The 16,935-nt window shown below is 46.4% G+C and overlaps 1 protein-coding gene across 1 annotated transcript in view; it reads right to left on the bottom strand.

The window, feature by feature from the left end:
- Positions 1-254: 254 nt before the first annotated feature.
- NDUFA10 (NADH:ubiquinone oxidoreductase subunit A10) overlaps positions 255-16,935 on the bottom strand; it is a 29,656-nt gene continuing 12,975 nt past the window's right edge. Inside the window, exons 9-10 of the mRNA XM_063162695.1 lie at positions 10,721-10,829; positions 255-664 (exon numbers count right to left, since the gene is read on the bottom strand). Coding sequence (XP_063018765.1) covers positions 596-664; positions 10,721-10,829 — 178 coding nt within the window. The 3' untranslated portion in view covers positions 255-595. The remainder of the gene's footprint in view (positions 665-10,720; positions 10,830-16,935) is intronic.

The following is a 16,935-nucleotide window of genomic DNA, read 5'->3' as shown; positions in this document are numbered from 1 at the left end:
CTTTTATACCCAACAAACATTTCACTCTATAGTGGAATCAAAGCAAGAAGCTGCAAGTACAACTGCTGGAAATTATTTTGACTGTTTTTTAGAATTTTAAGCAGAGATTTTTGCTGTATTAACTGAGATAACTTATTTCTATGTCTCAATGAACTTTTTATGCTTTGCTGAGGTCCAGTCAGTGCCTTTCAGAACACATTGTTGCTTCTAATGAACCTCACAGAACACCACACATGACAGAATAAGAAATGAAGTTTGTGAGAGCCAGGAGGGTACAGGTTTAATTTCTCTTGAATCAGCAGAACAACACCAATCCTGGATAATAATGTGCCACAGCCTTGAGGAAGAGACAATTCAGCTCTGATGTTGAGCCTGCCCCAGCTCACTTGGCCACCCCCCACACTGACTATCACACATCCCTGAGGAACTCAGGGAAAAACAAACCAGAATAAAGTGATTTTCCTTCTGGGAGTCTGCTCCCTTCTGCTGGGGATGGGAAATGATTTAAGCAGCGTTTCCTTGGTGCTCTGAACGTGGCTCCTCTTCCCTCAGGTCCCGTGGTCCATCCTGGCCAGGGCTCCAGCAGGACAGGATTTCATTTCAGCCAGATCCACTTGTCCCCAACGTCCGCGTTGTAGCCTGGCGCGTACTTGCACCCGGGGAGCTGAAGAAAGCAGAAAGCTCAGTCACAACTCTGCCCACTCCCCTCTAAAAGTCTAAAGTGGGATCTACACAACATGAAATACTCTTCTGACATTGTAATGATCAAACTTACAGAAAAACCAGGCTCTCAGAAAAGGCTGAGCCATGCACCTGAAGGAGGGACTGCAAAAGCCACTACACAAAAGCCATAATAGATGTATGAAAATGAGGCCAATGAGTTTAGCACCACATTCCACCTGGATTCATCCAGCCCCTCCCAGCCTGAGTGAGATGGCTCCCCAAACTGTATCATGGAGGAGAGGAACTGAATGTCATTCCAAAATAGGCACACACATTATTAAATATATGAAATACTTCATGCATGAGATCCTGAGTTAATTACCACGTTAAATTAAACTGTTCAAATGAAACTGCAGATTTAGCCTTCAAGAGCTGAACTTATCTTCATTAAAGCAAAAACAGTATCTGCCTGCCTTCATCAGCAAAGTCAGGAACCACTTTTTGATGGAAAAACCCAAAGATTTTTGAAGCCTTTATCCAAATTTCAAGGACCCTGGGACCTAAGCAGCAGCCTGTGAGTCTCAGTGCTGAAGCAGCACCCTTTGGAAGGTACTGGCCATGACCTGGAATGCCAGAGATGGTGAGATCCTGGTTCCAAAAGCAGAATCCACCTCCAGAACATCCATTCCTACCTCCAGGAGCCAAAAAGAAACGGAACAGAACACCTCAGAGCTCCAATACTGGGCCCAGGAAGCAAAGCACCAGAAAAACCCAATGAGTTTGGTGAGAAAGGCTGAAGGCAGCAAAGATGCTGTAATCAAACCCTTCCTTTAAAAATAAGCTATCTGCTGGCAGCCTCTCCAAGTAATTAAGCACAGATCATCTGCTCTGTCTCCAAACAAACACTGGTCTCACACAAGACCCCAGACTTGTCCTGAGGATTTTTGCTTTCCAAAAAAACACGTAAGAGGATCCTATCGGGGAGAGCTGCCCCCGCAGAGAGAAGCAAGATGCACTCTTGATAAAATCTGTCCTCAGGCCACAAAAACGAACTATTTAATAAAAGATGAAGCCTGTTGTTTTGAGGAAGGGGAACTGTGTTTATACTCACTTGAATGTCAAAAAACAAGACACTTCTTTCCCTAAAAATCAAGCTGACAGAAGGCCTGACCTCCTCCACAAGACACTCCCCACCCTGCCTTGTCACAAACCATTTGTGAGCAGTTTTTCTGAGCTTTTTCAATTAATGCCTTGTCTAAACATCTGCAGAAAGCACACAGGCCTGTTGAGAGTTGCCCCCACTGAGCAAAGAGGAGATGGGAGATGAAAATAAATTATTACTGCCTCTGCCCCATGGATTTCCAGCAGTGAGCCAGGGAGGACATGAGACCTCCTGTGACACAAAAACAGCTCTCCCTGGTCCTCTCCAGGCAGCACATAATTGGCCCTTTGATACTTGAAGAGATTCCCAGATAAGTAGATTATTAAAGCAACAGGAGATCTCTGGGAAAATACAGCAGTTTACAGTTTTGTTTCTGGGTACATCTGCCCTCTTTAAAAAGCTACAATATTCAACCCCAACAGAACTCAAATTCATCGTCCAAAACAAATTCCCTGTGTGCCTTTGGTTAAAGACATGCAAGACATCAAAGCAAGTGTTGTAAGTATTCATCCATAACTCCATCATTCGCAGTGGGCCTTGGCAAAGGCAGGAGAGTTTGGGGATTTGTTACAACTAAGCTTTCAAAATAGCCAAAAAGAAGGAAAAAAAAAAAAAAAGAAAAAAAAAAAAAGGGAAGTGGGAAGTAAACAACTCCCATATTACCTAGGAAGCAGAAGGATGGGAATTGATGACACAGGCTCTTCAAAGCCCACATTTTCCAGCTGTAACTGCAGTAAAGGTTGGAACAGGGAAGGATTCTGCAGAGAGGAGTTACAGGAGCAGCAGGGAAGGTGTGGGGATGCAGGACAAGGAGGAAGATGTGCTGGCTCGGGGTAGGCTGGTGCTCCAAAGTGCCCCCAGCTGAAATTGCCAGGCTGCCCTTGGCCAGCACAAGGGCAGGGATGGAAATCAGGCCGTGTGGGTTTGTGCAGGCTGGGCAGCCTGGCTGCAAGAGATGATGGAAAGGAGACAGGAAAAAGCTCTGTGGGACTTGCCAGCAGCTGAGACAACAGAGAGGGACTGAATATTCCCCTTCTCTTGCAGTACAAGTTCCCTGCAAGTGTCCCAGGCCAGGCTGGAGGTGGAAGGTGTCAGCAGAAGGGCTGAGATCCTTTAAGGTCCCTTCCCAACCCAACCCATTCCACAATTTTCTGATCACACAGGTCCCACCAGGCAGCCCCAAGAGCTCCCCCACATCCCTGCAGCAGGAGGCAAGGCTGAGCTCCTGCCAGGTCACCAAGGAACAGATTTTTCCACTCCATGGAAACTGAGTGAGAATGAAGCCTTGGCCTGCTGCATTACACTCCACAGAGCCCAAAAGTTGGCAGCAAGGATTATTTCCAGAGGGATGGGATAAAATCCACCACACAAGAGCACACAAAAACTCCTGAAATGAGCTGAACCCAAAGGCAGAGCCAGCTCAAAGGCATCAAACCGCTCAGCTTTAAAAGAGCATGAGGAAAAGAGATGAAAACAAGACCCTCTCATCAGTTAAATTAAGAACCTGCCACAGAAGTGCTTGTCAAGACCATAAACATGATGAAAAGCCCTATAAAGCAGCAGAGGCTGGGGAAGAGCAGCTGGAGCTGCTTGCTCCAGACCATTCCACAGCAGGCACGTGCAGGTAGAGCTCTGGAGGGCTCTACCCACCTGGAAAGGCTGTTGAGGAGGAGCCTGCCTTGTTCTGCAGCCTTTGGGGAACCAACAGAATTGCCATTACTGCCTGCTATTCCTGCACTGCTCTGTGCTGGTGGCTGGGCTCCACAGCTCCAGGAGCTCTATAAATAGCCTGCTTGGAGCAGCACTGATCAAAGAGCTCTCAAAAGCAGAGTCATTGCTCTGGGAGCTGGGCTCATTCATCAATATCCCCAAGGCTGCTTAGAACAGCCACAACAGCAGCCCCTGCCATCCCTGCTGGGAGCACATTCCTGCTTCCTACAGGAGAAATCCTCCCTTCCAAAGGCTGACAGTGCTGTGGGCACACAGCTAAAACCTGAGAGAATCTGAGAGCATGGAGATGCAGGTATTGGCTGGATTCTGGGAGGGTTTTGGTTCCTGACTGCTCCTTATTATTCCTCCTTTGGTTCCCCTCTGCAGCTGGGGGGGGGGGTCAAGTCTCTCTTCCCAAGGGACAAGAGGAAACAGCCTCAAAATGCATCAGGGGACATTGAAATCAGGTATTAGGGGAAGAATTCTTCGTGGAAAGGGCTGTGAGCCTTGGCACAGGCTGCCCAGGAGTCCCCATCCCCGGAGGGATTCAAAAGCCATGTGGATGTGGCACCTGGGGACATGGGCTGTTTAAGCTGGACTCAATGATCTTCTCCAACACCACTGATCCTGTGCTCCAGAGCAGCAGTTAAAGCAAGGAAGGGAACAATTTCCCCTCCAAACACACACCTGAGGTGTGCATGGCTTGCCTCCCAAAGGCCTGGCTCAGGTGTTTGTTACAGCCTCACTCCTGCCACCCCTTACTCAAATAAAGCCCTCAATGCTCTTAACATCCACCACAGCCCCAAAAATCAAGAGCACCCAAAAGTTTTGCTGAATTGAGGCTAAAACAATTCCAGTTTGCTGGAACTGTTCAATGACTGCTGTCCTGCCCTTCATTCATTCACTAAAAAAACAGACAATAAAAATCCTTTGGAAAGAGAAGTGCCCGTAAGAGGATCAGTTATCCACTAGAGAGTGCAGGGAAAAGCCAAGGAACTAATCCAAGCCACACAGCACAGTTAAACACCTCAAACTGACTCTACTTCACAGTGTGAGATCCATGGAGATGCTACCCCTCTATTAAATTATATTCCAATTAATTTTAATTTAATAGAGATCTGCCCTGGGGATCACATGCCTCCACAGGTATGGGATTAAGAGGGGTTTGGGGAGGGGGATGTTCTCCCACATAAAAAAGCGTTTCCTTTCACAGGGACAGACTATCAAGTTGAAAATGGATTATTTTTAATGCCAGTGAGATTTGACTGTCTTCCTGATTCACAGAGACACCCCTAAAATAAAACAGACACAACCACCAAACCCAAGATTTGTTACAAGGTCTGTCAGGCTCCTCCCCTACGATTTCTGGGATAGATATCCCTGCCAACTGTCCTGATACTTTTCAGGGCAGGCAGGGTAGAAAAGCTGCCTGTTCCTAAAGAGGGGATGCTCTCACACTCTCCCCATATGGACAGCATTGGTGAGAGCAGAGGACAAGTGGGAAGGTGGGAAGAGGAGCAGATCCAGGTATCCTTGAGCAACAGCTCTGTCATTCCCAGGTTTTTGTTATTCCTTTGGTCTTAGTGATACCTAGCTAGGCAACATTTTGGTACTTTAGAAAGGGCCAAAAATATTTCTGCAGAGATAAAACAGGAAAAAAAAAAACAACCCTTAAATGAATCCTCTTCTAATTTATTGTGTGTCTGTTTTCATTCCTTCCTGGATTCAAGAGCAGATAGGGCTGGGCATTACAGCTGCCAAACACCTCCTTTAAAACAGAATTAGGAAAGGAGATCTTGGTCCTAAAAAGAGTGAAAGCTTCATCAAGCCAAGAAAAAAATGGCAGGAGAGAGAAAACAGAAGGTTCTATCAAAGGCAGCAGCTATGGCAACGATGGCAAACATGGAGAATGAGAGATATCCTAAGCTCCCTGCTCCTGCAAAGGCCGGAGTTGATCCTGCTGCTGATCCAGACTCTGGCTTTCTGAAAGCTCAAGCATTCCTTTTGTAGCTGCTTCAGGAGATTTTCATGTGCAGAGGTCCCTGAGCAGAGATGGGGAGCCAAGGGCCTTGTGCTTGCCAGGGGCCACCCTCAGCCCCGCAGCTGCCAGGAAGGGCCAGAGCAGCTCTGGGGCCCCTCAGGCCTGCAGAGCCTTCCCTCAACACCCTCCCTTTGGGGCTGGCTGGGATTTCCACTGCAAGCACAAGCTCTTCCAGCACTCCCCGTGCTGGCTTGTGGCACAGAGCTGACTCATGCTGCAGCCTCACCTTCCACCACTCAAAGCTACTGCCCTGCAGCCCCTCCAGCCTGGAGGCATGGCAGACATGGGAGGATTTTGCCCCCTAAGGCTGCATCCTTATGGAAAGGAATGATGAAAAGCCTGGGAAAAGAGTGTGGGATTCCCCTCTCTCCTGCTTGCTGCTACCCAGGACTGCAAGGCCCTGCCAGCCACACAGGCAGGAGGGAGGAGGATGAGGAGCAGGGCACAAAGAGGAAGCAAGGCAAGGCAGCTGAGCTGTGCAGCTGCTGTGGAAGGAGCTGGACTGCACCTCCCAGCAGCAGCCAGGACTTTGATATCTGCTTGAGTTCTCCTTGCCTCGTGCTCAGCATCCCTATATCCCAAAAACAGCCTTCCACCAAGGAAAACAGGGAGGGAATTAAAATGAGAGCCTTGTCTTACCTTTCCATGGCACAGCACAAGGAGGAATCACCTCACACTGCCAGAGGGCAGGGATGGATGGGATATTGGGAAGAAATCCTCCCCTGTGAGGGTGGGCAGGCTCTGGCACAGGGTGCCCAGAGCAGCTGTGGCCGCCCCTGTGTGACAGTGTTCACAGGGGTCTTATGTTGAGGGAAGAGATGAGGATCTGACTCCATGTTTCAGAAGGCTGATTTATTATTTTATGATAGATATTACATTAAAACTATACTAAAAGAATAGAAGAAAAGGTTTCATCTCAGAAGGCAAGCTAAGCTAAGAACAGAATCGGAAAGAATGATATCAAAGGCAGCTGTCCCAGCTCTCTGTCCCAGCCAGCTCACTGTGATTGGCCATTAATTACAAACATCCAAGATGGGCCAATCACAGATCCACCTGTTGCATTCCACAGCAGCAGATAACCAATGTTTACATTTTGTTCCTGAGGCCTCTCAGCTTCTCAGGAGGAAAAATCCTAAGGAAAGGATTTTCATGAAAAGATGTCTGCGACACCCCTGGATCCCTGTCCAAGGCCAGGCTGGACATTGGCCTTGGGATAGTGGAAGCAGGAGCAGCCTGGGATAGTGGAAGGTGTCCCTGCCTATGGCAGGGGGTGAGAATGAGATGAGTTTTAAGGTCCCTTTCAACTCCAAAGCATTCTGCGATTCTTTGATTCTGCAAATTCCAGCAAACAGCTGCACTTTTATGTACACAGAAAAGCACACGCACGTCAGAGCCGCCGTTCTCCCCACTCCAGGAGATGCAGCAGGAGTGTGAAGTACATCAGCACATTATTTAAGTACACTGATTCCATTAAACAGAGCCATTTGTTTTCATCCCCACTGCAAACACATCTGCCTAAGTGCTCCAGCTCTCCAGCTCCACAGGGCGCACACACACGGAGTTTGGAGCATTAATCCCTGGGGATTGTGTGCACTTGGAAGAAAGGCACAGAGATACAGCAGTTGTTAAGGGAAAAAAAAAAAAAAAAAAAAAGGTAGTCAAGCCTTTACTAGTCTGACAGCTCCTAAAATAATGCTGCTTCCCTGAAGAATGAACGTGCTTATCTCTGATCTACAGAACCTCACTGATAGGCTGCTTTTCCCTTGCCAGAAGAGCATCCTTAGAAGTTTCTGAATGCCTGAGCAGAGCTGCTGGACCCTGCCTGAGAACTTCATGGTATAAGAAGGCTGCAGAAAGCCACCTTCTCACACATGAAAAGAGCCCTTAGAGAAGAAATTTAGAGGATATACATTAAAAAAAAAAGGTGAGTTTTGAGTATTTGGAGCTGTATGTGGTCATCTCATTATTCTGTGGAAAAGCACACATACTAAAATCTTGAACTCTGAAGAGTGTTCCTTCCTCCTCCTCCTCCTTCCTCGTTGCTTCTAATGAATATTTTGAACAAAACCCAGCTTCTACCTGGAATTTGTAACTCCCTGAAAACCACCATTATTAGGCAGCATGAATTGTGTGCATGGAGCTCTGAAAAGCACAGCAGTTTGCTGCCTATTGGAGAGATCAAGGATTTAGGAGTAGTTACAGGGGGGAAAATCCCCTATGCAAAGCATTGTATTTATGTGGTAAACATCATTACACCAACTTTAAAAGCAGGCATTTCCCACAAGGAAAAGTTAAACTTCTGTAATTATCCCATAATTAAGCCTTTGCTTACAAGTCAGCCTAAACTTTTACTTACAAGTGAGCCTAAGCCCTTTATTTTCAAGTTCTAAAGCAGCACAGCTGGGACCATTCCTGCACAGCCATGGGCAAGGCAGGGGCCAGTGATTCCCTCTTTACAGACCAAACAATCTCCCAGCCCAAATCTGTGAGTCTGGAAGCTCATCTGCTCTCTGTGCCTGTGCTGCTTGGCCTCTTGCTCCATCACCTCTGCCTGAGAAAAAAAATTCAGGCCTTCATTTGCTAAACAAAGTTGGAAGGTAAAAGGAAAAAAAAAAAAAAACCAAAAAAAAAACCCAAAAAAAACCCCCCAGATCTTCAAAGTTTCAGCACAAAGAATGCAATCCTCAGAACATAAAACAGCAGGTGTGGCTGGCTTTGTGCTTCCCCTTCCAGTAGCTGATGGAAAACAGGAAAACTCAGCATCTTTTGCATTGTGCACCATCCCTGTATACCCCCCACAGCCCTGAAGGAGTATTCAAGCATTTAGGAGAGAGAAAATGAGTATTAAAGTAGTCTAAATTTAACAGAATACTTCCTGAAACAAGCAACTCCTCCTGATTCCAAAGGACATTATCACTTTCCACAGCACTTTCCTGAATCAGGGCCTACAAACAAGGCTGCAGAAGGGAGATTATATTTTGGCAATGGTGGTTTTTTTTGCTCAGCTTCAGCTGTCAACTAACTGGCATGGAGCAGAGCCATCCAAGAGCACAGCTTTCCTTCCCAGGTACCCAGATTCCCAACTCCCAAGCATCCCTTTGCTACATCTGCAAGGCAAGTCAAAAAAAATTTCTCCTGGCAGCCAGCTAGTGGATGAGCCAGGACATTCTCAGTTTCCTGCCAGCACAAAGAGCATGTGCTGCTGTAGAGGCAGAGGAAAAAAGCCTCTCAGAAGTCTCACCCCAGGCTCTCAGCACACAGCACCGAGGTCACATCTAGCTGTGTGTCAGGCAGCCTCAGTAATTCCCAGCTCCACTGCAAAGGGACATGTCAGCCCCAAAAAAAGCCCTCTCATCTCAGGGAAGAAAGGCACAGGCAGTGCAGATGGATGCTGTGAGCTAGAGACGAGTCATGCAGCAGATCCTGCTCAAATCTGTGTGCACAGCACAGGCAGCTCCTGGAGGGGAGGGCTCCAACAATCCTGAGCTTGAAGTTTTGGATTTAAGAATGTGACAGCAAGGAGGAGGAAATTCTGAGAGCAATTTCTCAGCTGGACCAGGGAGTTTTCAAATCCATTAGATAACCTCAGATGTTTTCTGCTACTTTAACCTTTAGCTTTAGCCCCTTTTACAAGCTGGAAAGGTCACATCTCAAATGAGGCAGAACAGTGTGAGCCCAGGATCCACTACACAGCCAGCCAAGGATGAACAAATTACTGGAATATTCTGTCCATTCCAGAAGAAAACATTGGTGCATCAGTTTCCAAACAAGTCCATAAATCTGTAGCTTACATTTTCATCTCAGTAAGAGACTGTATGCTACCAGGAAAAGAAAAATGATAGGGTTTGGATGATGCAAACCATGGCTTCTAACAATTTATATTGTATACTCCTCCCTTTGTCTTCAGGACTGCTTGGAAAATAATAAGAACAGAGGCTCACCTGTAACTCTGGCCACTCAGCATTAATTACCATCAGCTCCACAACTTCTCCAAGGAGCTTCTCCAATACCTGGGCCTTAGGCAAGGGACAGGACCCCATGGCAGGGGAGCACTGAGCAGCACGAGGGCAGAGCTCCGGGGGGATTGGAAGCTGCTGTCTCCAGAAGCAGCAAGGCAGGAGCTAATTAAAACCCTGTGTGGGAGCCTGCATGAGGTGTATGAGAGCACTGGGCACAACAGGCTTTGGATGTGTGCCCACGTGCAGAAACACTCTATTTAAAGCAACAGCACTTTGGGGAAGCGAGGCAGCATTCATTCCTCCTCTGAAAAAACACCCCCTCCCTCAGCATTCGATAAGGACTCGCCATGGGCTCCCAATTTTCTTGTTTGACTTAAGGGACTCTCTCAGATTTCAGAGGTCACAGACTTATCAGGGCACAAGAAACAGAAACAAATGAAAACCATTTATCCTTTAGTCCACATCTAAAGATGAAAAAACCCAAAAACCAAAAAAATCAGCCTGGGAAACAAACCATTTGCTTCATTATTCCCCTGGGTGGGGGAAGCCAGACTTCAAAAAAGGTGGGGATTTGGGCAAAATGCACAAGTTCCCAGGAGCAATGGGCAGGAGGGTGGCAGGCAGGGTGTCCCCAGCAGTGAGGAGTCCCCTGGCTGCTACCAACCTCTAGACAACAGATAATGCAATGGTTGCTGGACATAATTATTTTATCATTTATTAGGAACTAATATTTAAATCCCATTTAACGCATTCATTTTTTTTTAATCTTGACATTTTTATTTTTTTATTAAATAATTAAACCATACATCCCCACATGATCCAAACCATTTATCATCAATACACTTCCAATTAACCTCCCTCTATATTTCCTAGTGTCAAAACCAATAACCAACCGCCATCATCACTCCATAACCACCCCTAAACAAACAGAGAATTAACCCCAGAACTGACCCCCCCCAAAAAAAAACCAAACAAAAACACAAACCATGATCACAAATCATCAATCAATCATCCACCAAATTTTGTGCGCACGTAGCTTATAAAAAGCACGACACTGCTGTCCCCAGCAGCGAGGACCCCTGGGCCATGTCCCCTGCAATGAGGACCCCCCCAGCCATGCCCCCAGCAGTGAGGAGCCCCCAGCAGTGTCCCCAGCTGTCCCCAGGTGTCCCCAGCAGCACTCACCGCCCGGTACTCGTAGTAGATCCTGTCGAACTCGGTGCCGCCGATGGTGATCTCGGGGATGAAGCGCGGGATGGACACGGTGTCCATCACTGCAGCCTTGTCCTGCATGCTGAGGGGAACAGCAGCACTCAGGTCACACCCTGCCCCACCAACAGCCAAGTGCTGCACCCACCCCATCACTGGAATTATTCCAGGCCAAGCTATTTGGAGCAACCTGGTCCAGTGGAAGGTGTCCCTGCCCACGGCAAGGGGTGGACGGGCAGGGCTTTAAGGACCCTGGCAACCCAAACCATTCTAGGATTCATTATCATCATCTATGATTAAAGAGCTACTTTTGTGTTAAATACAGCTTCCAAAGATTTGGGCTGTTTTCCAAACAGGTACTGCCCCTCATCCTTGCCTCCAGTTTGCCCCTGCTCCAACTTCCTGCTTCTCCATTTCCCCTCCTTGGAGATGCTCCATCATTCCTGGGACCGTTCTCCATGAATCCCCCTCTGGCTTTTTTTTCTTTCTATGAAAGCACTGTAAAAACCAGTGGTTTTACTGAATGCCACACACTATCCTGCTAAATTCCCATGCTAAATGGAGCAGCACTGAGACAGTGAGAGGGTCTGGAAGGAGGCAGCATCCTGCCTTGGAACACCTGGAGGAAGCCGCAGCAGCTCCAGTGATGGATCTCAGAATCCACCACTTTGCACAGCACCAGCACTTCAGATATCCCAAATTTAAAATGCCTGAGAAACTGCTAGAAAGCCTCCTGCTGCCTGTGGTTATCCACGGGCCGACAGTGCCACCTGCACGTGGCTGGCAAAAACACATCCCAATCCAGTCAGCACTGGCCAAACCCTACATCCAACACCAGAAACCCTGCTAATTGGGTTGCTTTCACTGAATTACATTGCTCAGCAAATGCTGACATGCACATCAAGCACATTCCCTGAGCAAAGCAAAGTTCATCATCTTTGAGCAATTATTTTTACCCCCCAAATCATAAATTTTGGGACCTTTCCTCCCAGCAGTGAAGAGTTCCAGCAAGTGAACTGGTTTGCTAACATACCCTGATATTCCCTCTGCAAACTATCCCAGTACAGACAGACTTGTAAGGAAATAAAATAACCCAGTGGAAGCTCAGATGGGAGAAGGTGAGGATAAATCCCCTCTTCCAAGATCAGGATCAACACCAAAGATGCTTCCTATTAACTACAACAATATTTAACTTCTACAACATTAAATGTGCATTTCACATGCTGAGAGGCACAAAAGAAATAAGGTTTGGTGGTCATCCACTCTGCACTGAATCCACTCCTTCCCACATCTCAGCCAAGTGGCCACTTGGAAAGGACAATTCCCAGGTACAATTCATTTTAGTTAAGGGCCAAATGACAAACTTGCTGCTCCCAAAATTTCTTTGCACAAGAAAATAATGAAAGCTACTGATGGCTTCTCTGGGTTCTCTGCACCTTCAGAAATCATTTGGAATACTAAGCAAAAGCATACCCAAAGACACCTGCCACAACAATGTCTAACCACAAAACCACAGCCGCTTGCCAGGACTAATTCCCTGCTCAGCAGGAAGCACTTACAGACACTTTTTATGTTTCTTTCTTTTTTTTCTGTCCCTCAGTAGAAAATTATCACTATTTGTTCTTTTCTGACCCTTTACCAGACTTTCCTGAAGGAGCTCTCAGCATGCAGCACCTTGCCAAAAGTGCAAGGTGGGGTAAGGGAAGGAAACTGGTTAGAAAAAAATAAATAAGCCAGGCAACGCAACAAAATCCACCTGAGTTTGCATAGCCTGGGCTGTGATTTCTCAACGCCTGACGTTGGCATAGTCACAGAAACTCAAGTGACAAGAGAGACCTAAAAGCATTCACTGGCCTAAAAGCCAACATCACAAAACCATTTCAGATAAGTTCTGGGTTGATAGAGGACTCCTTCTGCCAAAGGGACTCCAATTCCCTCATTTAGCCAGGCAGAACAGATATGGCACGGCCAAGGTGAGGCACAGCCACTCCCCTGGTGAGCAAACACTCAACATCAACAATAAAAAAAGTACTTCCAAAAAAAAGCAGGTCTGCAAGAACAGGGGAGAAGGTGCAACAACAGCTCTTCAGACCTAGAAAAGCCACTGCAAAGCAGAAATCACAAAATAAGTGTTTTAACTGCAGCAAAAAGATGGGGTGGACAGGGCTTGGAGCAGCTGGGATAGTGGAAGGTGTCCCTGCCCATGGCAGGGGGACAGGTGAGATGGGCTTTAAGGTCCCCTTTCAACCCAAACCATTCTGTGATTTTATGGTGAAGAGAGAACCAGGGTGCTAAAGAAAACAGCTTCTAGCACCAGAAGTTCCACAATTCATTGTCACAGACATCTTTTATGAAAAATCCTTTCCTTAGGATTTTTCCTCCTGAGAGGCCTCAGGAACAAAATGTAAACAATGATTATCTGCTGCTGTGGAATGCAACAGGTGCATCTGTGATTGGCCCATGTTGGATGTTTGTAATTAATGGCCAATCACAGTCAGCTGGCTCAGACAGAGAGTCCAAGCCACAAACCTTTGTTATCATTCCTTCTTTTTCTATTCTTAGCCTAGCCTTCTGATGAAATCCTTTCTTCTATTCTTTTAGTATAGTTTTAATATAATATATGTCATAAAATAATAAATCAAGCCTTCTGAAACATGGAGTCAGATCCTCATCTCTTCCCTCACCCTAAGACCCCTGTGAGCACCATCACAATTAATAGTTCATGAGACTTTTGGAATCTCCACGACAGAAGTTTCCAAGCCAGGTCCAACACATCTCCTGGAAGCCTCTCTAGTCCTGCTGTTGGCAATCAGCCATTTAAACAGGGACACTTCTTCCCTTAGCCAGGCACAGGCACACTGGGGAGCAGAGCTGCCAGGTTCTGAAGGAGCTGCAGGGACAGATCAGCTTTAGTTGTCTGAGGCAACAAGCATAGCAAGTTCTCCCCCAGGAGCTGATCAGAAACACAGGCAAGGCCACCCAGCCTGCAGCTCCTCCTCCCAAATGCATTTATTCTGCCATATGTGCAGACAGACAAATGTCACTGGGGAGGGCCCAGATAAAAAACATGCCTGAGACAGCGCAGTGGCAGCAGAGGAGCTCCCTGAGACATTTAAAAAGCCAGAATGGTTTCTGTTGGACTAGGCAGCTGGAGAGGAAGGGAAGATGTGAAGAACATCCTCTGGAACACACCTCCAGCTCCAAAGCCACAAATGCAGCCCTATTTAACCTGTTCCCAAGATCCCACAGCCACGCTGTCAGGGCAAGGGAGAGCAGTAAGGGCAAGCAGGGAGAGAAGAGAGATCATTTTGCCACTGATTGCCCATGGGCTGGGCTCACCAGTTTGATTAGCTGCATTAAACACTCAGAGGCCCTGCTGGGGTTTCCATGCATTACACCCTATACATGTGCAATTAAAAGTTCTCCTCAGCCCTGCTCACCCAGCCCTGTCCCCCAGACACACTGGTACAAGCTGAGGCTGGAAGAGAACAGCAGGGCTGACAGGTCAGCAAAGGAAGCAACTGCAGATGGCAAACCAAGCAGGGCAGAACTTGGATTAGGTATTAGGGGAATGTCACATTCTATGGCAAATCCTTTCCTTAGGATTTTTTCCTCCTGACAAGATGAGAGGCCTCAGGAACAAAATGTAAACATTGATTATCTGCTGCTGTGGAATGCAACAGGTGGATCTGTGACTGGTCTCATGCTGTTGTTTCTAATTAATGGCCAATCACAGTCAGCTGGCTCAGACTCTCTGTCCAAGACACAAGCCTTTGTTATTCTCTCTTTTCCTATTCTTAGCCAGCCTTCCGATGAAACCTTTTCTTCTATTCTTTTAGTATAGTTTTAATGTAATATATATCATAAAATAATAGCTCGAGCCTTCTGAAACATGGAGTCAACATTCTCATCTCTCCCCTCATCCTGAGACCCCTGTGAACACTGTTACAGGGGCAATCTCCTCACTGGAAGGGTGGCCAGGCATTGGAACAGGCAGTGGTGGAATCACTGTCCTTGGAAGTGCTCCAGAGCCGTGTGGGTGTGGCACTTGGGGACATGGGCTCGGCAGCGCTGGGAGAATGGTGAACTCCATGATGTCAGAGGGCTTTTCCAACCTAAACGATCCTAAATGGCTGCTGGAGCCGGCCAGGAACACCCAGGAGAGGGCAGCGTGTGCCTGCACACCGGGAGCCTGCAGGAAAAGCCCTTTCCAAAGGAACAATGCACGTGGGCTCAGGACACCTGCCCATCTGCAGGGACCACAGGAGCCTGCAGGAACAGCCCTTTCCAAAGGAACAATGCACACGGGCTCGGGATACCTGCCCATCTGAGGGGATCACAGGCTCCCTGGGCATTGGAAAAAGGGAGACAAGCATCACCTTTAGGGCTCATGGACCCACACCTGGGCTGGGCATTGAATCCAGCACAGCTGGCCTGCAGCAGGCTCCCTGCCCCTCTGGGGTTACCATGGGGAAAGAGCAGGTCCAAACACACACCTGTGCTAAGAGGCTCTTCCCAGGCTGCCCAAGACACTGTCCAGGATTCCCTCACTCTGCTGAGCAAAGCAGGAGCTCAAGATTGGCACAGGACGTGCTGTCACCCCTTTATTCATGCTCTGGCAGCCCAGCACAAAAAAAGATTCAAAAGCAAACTGCAGGAGCTGGGATCAATGCTCAGTGTAGGTCCCTTCCACACAGGATATTTTATGAGTCTGTGGTTTAAATAACCAGTTTATGGCACTGTGGGATCTTGAAACAACCCCATGTGTGACAGTGTTCACAGGGGTTCTTGGATGAGGGAAGAGATGAGGATCTGATTCCATGTTTCAGAAGGCTGATTTATTATTTCATGATACATATTACATTAAAACTATACTAAAAGAATAGAAGAAAGGATTTCATCAGAAGGCTAGCTAAGAATAGAATAGCAATGAATTATAACAAAGGTTTGTGGCTTGGACTCTCTGTCTGAGCCAGCTAAGCTCTGATTAGTTATTAATTACAAACATCTAACATGAGCTAATCAAAGATCCACCTGTTGCATTCCACAGCAGCAGATAATCAATGTTTACATTTTGTTCCTGAGGCTTCTCAGGAGGAAAAATCCTAAGGAAAGGATTTTTCATAAAAGATGTCTGCGACAGCCATGTTTTTGCCAAAGGAATAAATAATTTCTTATTACCTTCAGTGACAAGAGCCTTGGGCAGGAGACTCACCCTCCTCCAAGGTTTAATGAAAAATTGAGTCCTTAAAGCAATTTATTCCCTTCTACAACTGTGAAATAGAATTTTCATACAGTATCTTAACACACTGCTCTAATTGTAAGGTTTCTTTCAACTCCCTCCTACTCATCACAATTAATAATTCTTTCCTAATACCTGCAGTAGTAGTGTGGAGCTACAGGAAAACAAGCAACTTATTTCTTCTTTCAAAGGAAGTCTGATTGTGATCATTTTTTAGGGCCTAATTCACCAGATGTCATCCTACTACAGAAAAACCTCATCTTTGACCCATAAAATGCACCCAAATCATGACTTGCTCCTCTCAGACACCACCCAGCACTGCTCTTCTGCAATCTAGCTTCATTCCTTGATAGAAAAACCATACAATAGGAGCATTATCTCTATTTTTAGGAGTTATTTAAAGTAATAGCACAGAAAAGTAAAATGCAAGAAATATCACAATTCTGAAAAAAAAAGTTTAACTTGCTTCTCTGATGCCTGTCACAAAGACACAAACTTAAGGGCACATACTCAATTTAAAATCTGTGTTTCTATTAACCTGTGAGATGACCAGGAAATAATGAAAATAACTCTCACGTTTTGTTTTAAAAATATAACTACACAGAAATTTCCACCTGCACATTCAATATGGAGATGAAGTTGCAGCAAAATGGGGAGCCTGTCTCACTTCTGGCATTAACAGCCTTAAAAGTGCAGCTATATTGTTTATACACATCTTTGTATTTTATATAAAAAAAATTCAACATGATGCATTTGCAAAGAATTATTAAAATCAAATTAAACTCTATTCCAACAAGTCATTTTCCAGTGTCTGAGTCTGATCTCTTCCAACTGGGCACAGAAGAATCTTTGACAAAAACCACTCCTAAACTTGTCTGGAGCTTCTTGTCTCAACAATCAACAGCAAAAATGCTACACCACAATCCAGTGCAAGCACCAATATTACAAA

Source organism: Melospiza melodia, chromosome 8, assembly GCF_035770615.1.
Source record: "Melospiza melodia melodia isolate bMelMel2 chromosome 8, bMelMel2.pri, whole genome shotgun sequence".
Classification (NCBI taxonomy): domain Eukaryota; kingdom Metazoa; phylum Chordata; class Aves; order Passeriformes; family Passerellidae; genus Melospiza; species Melospiza melodia.
This window is presented reverse-complemented; position numbering and strand designations above follow the sequence as displayed.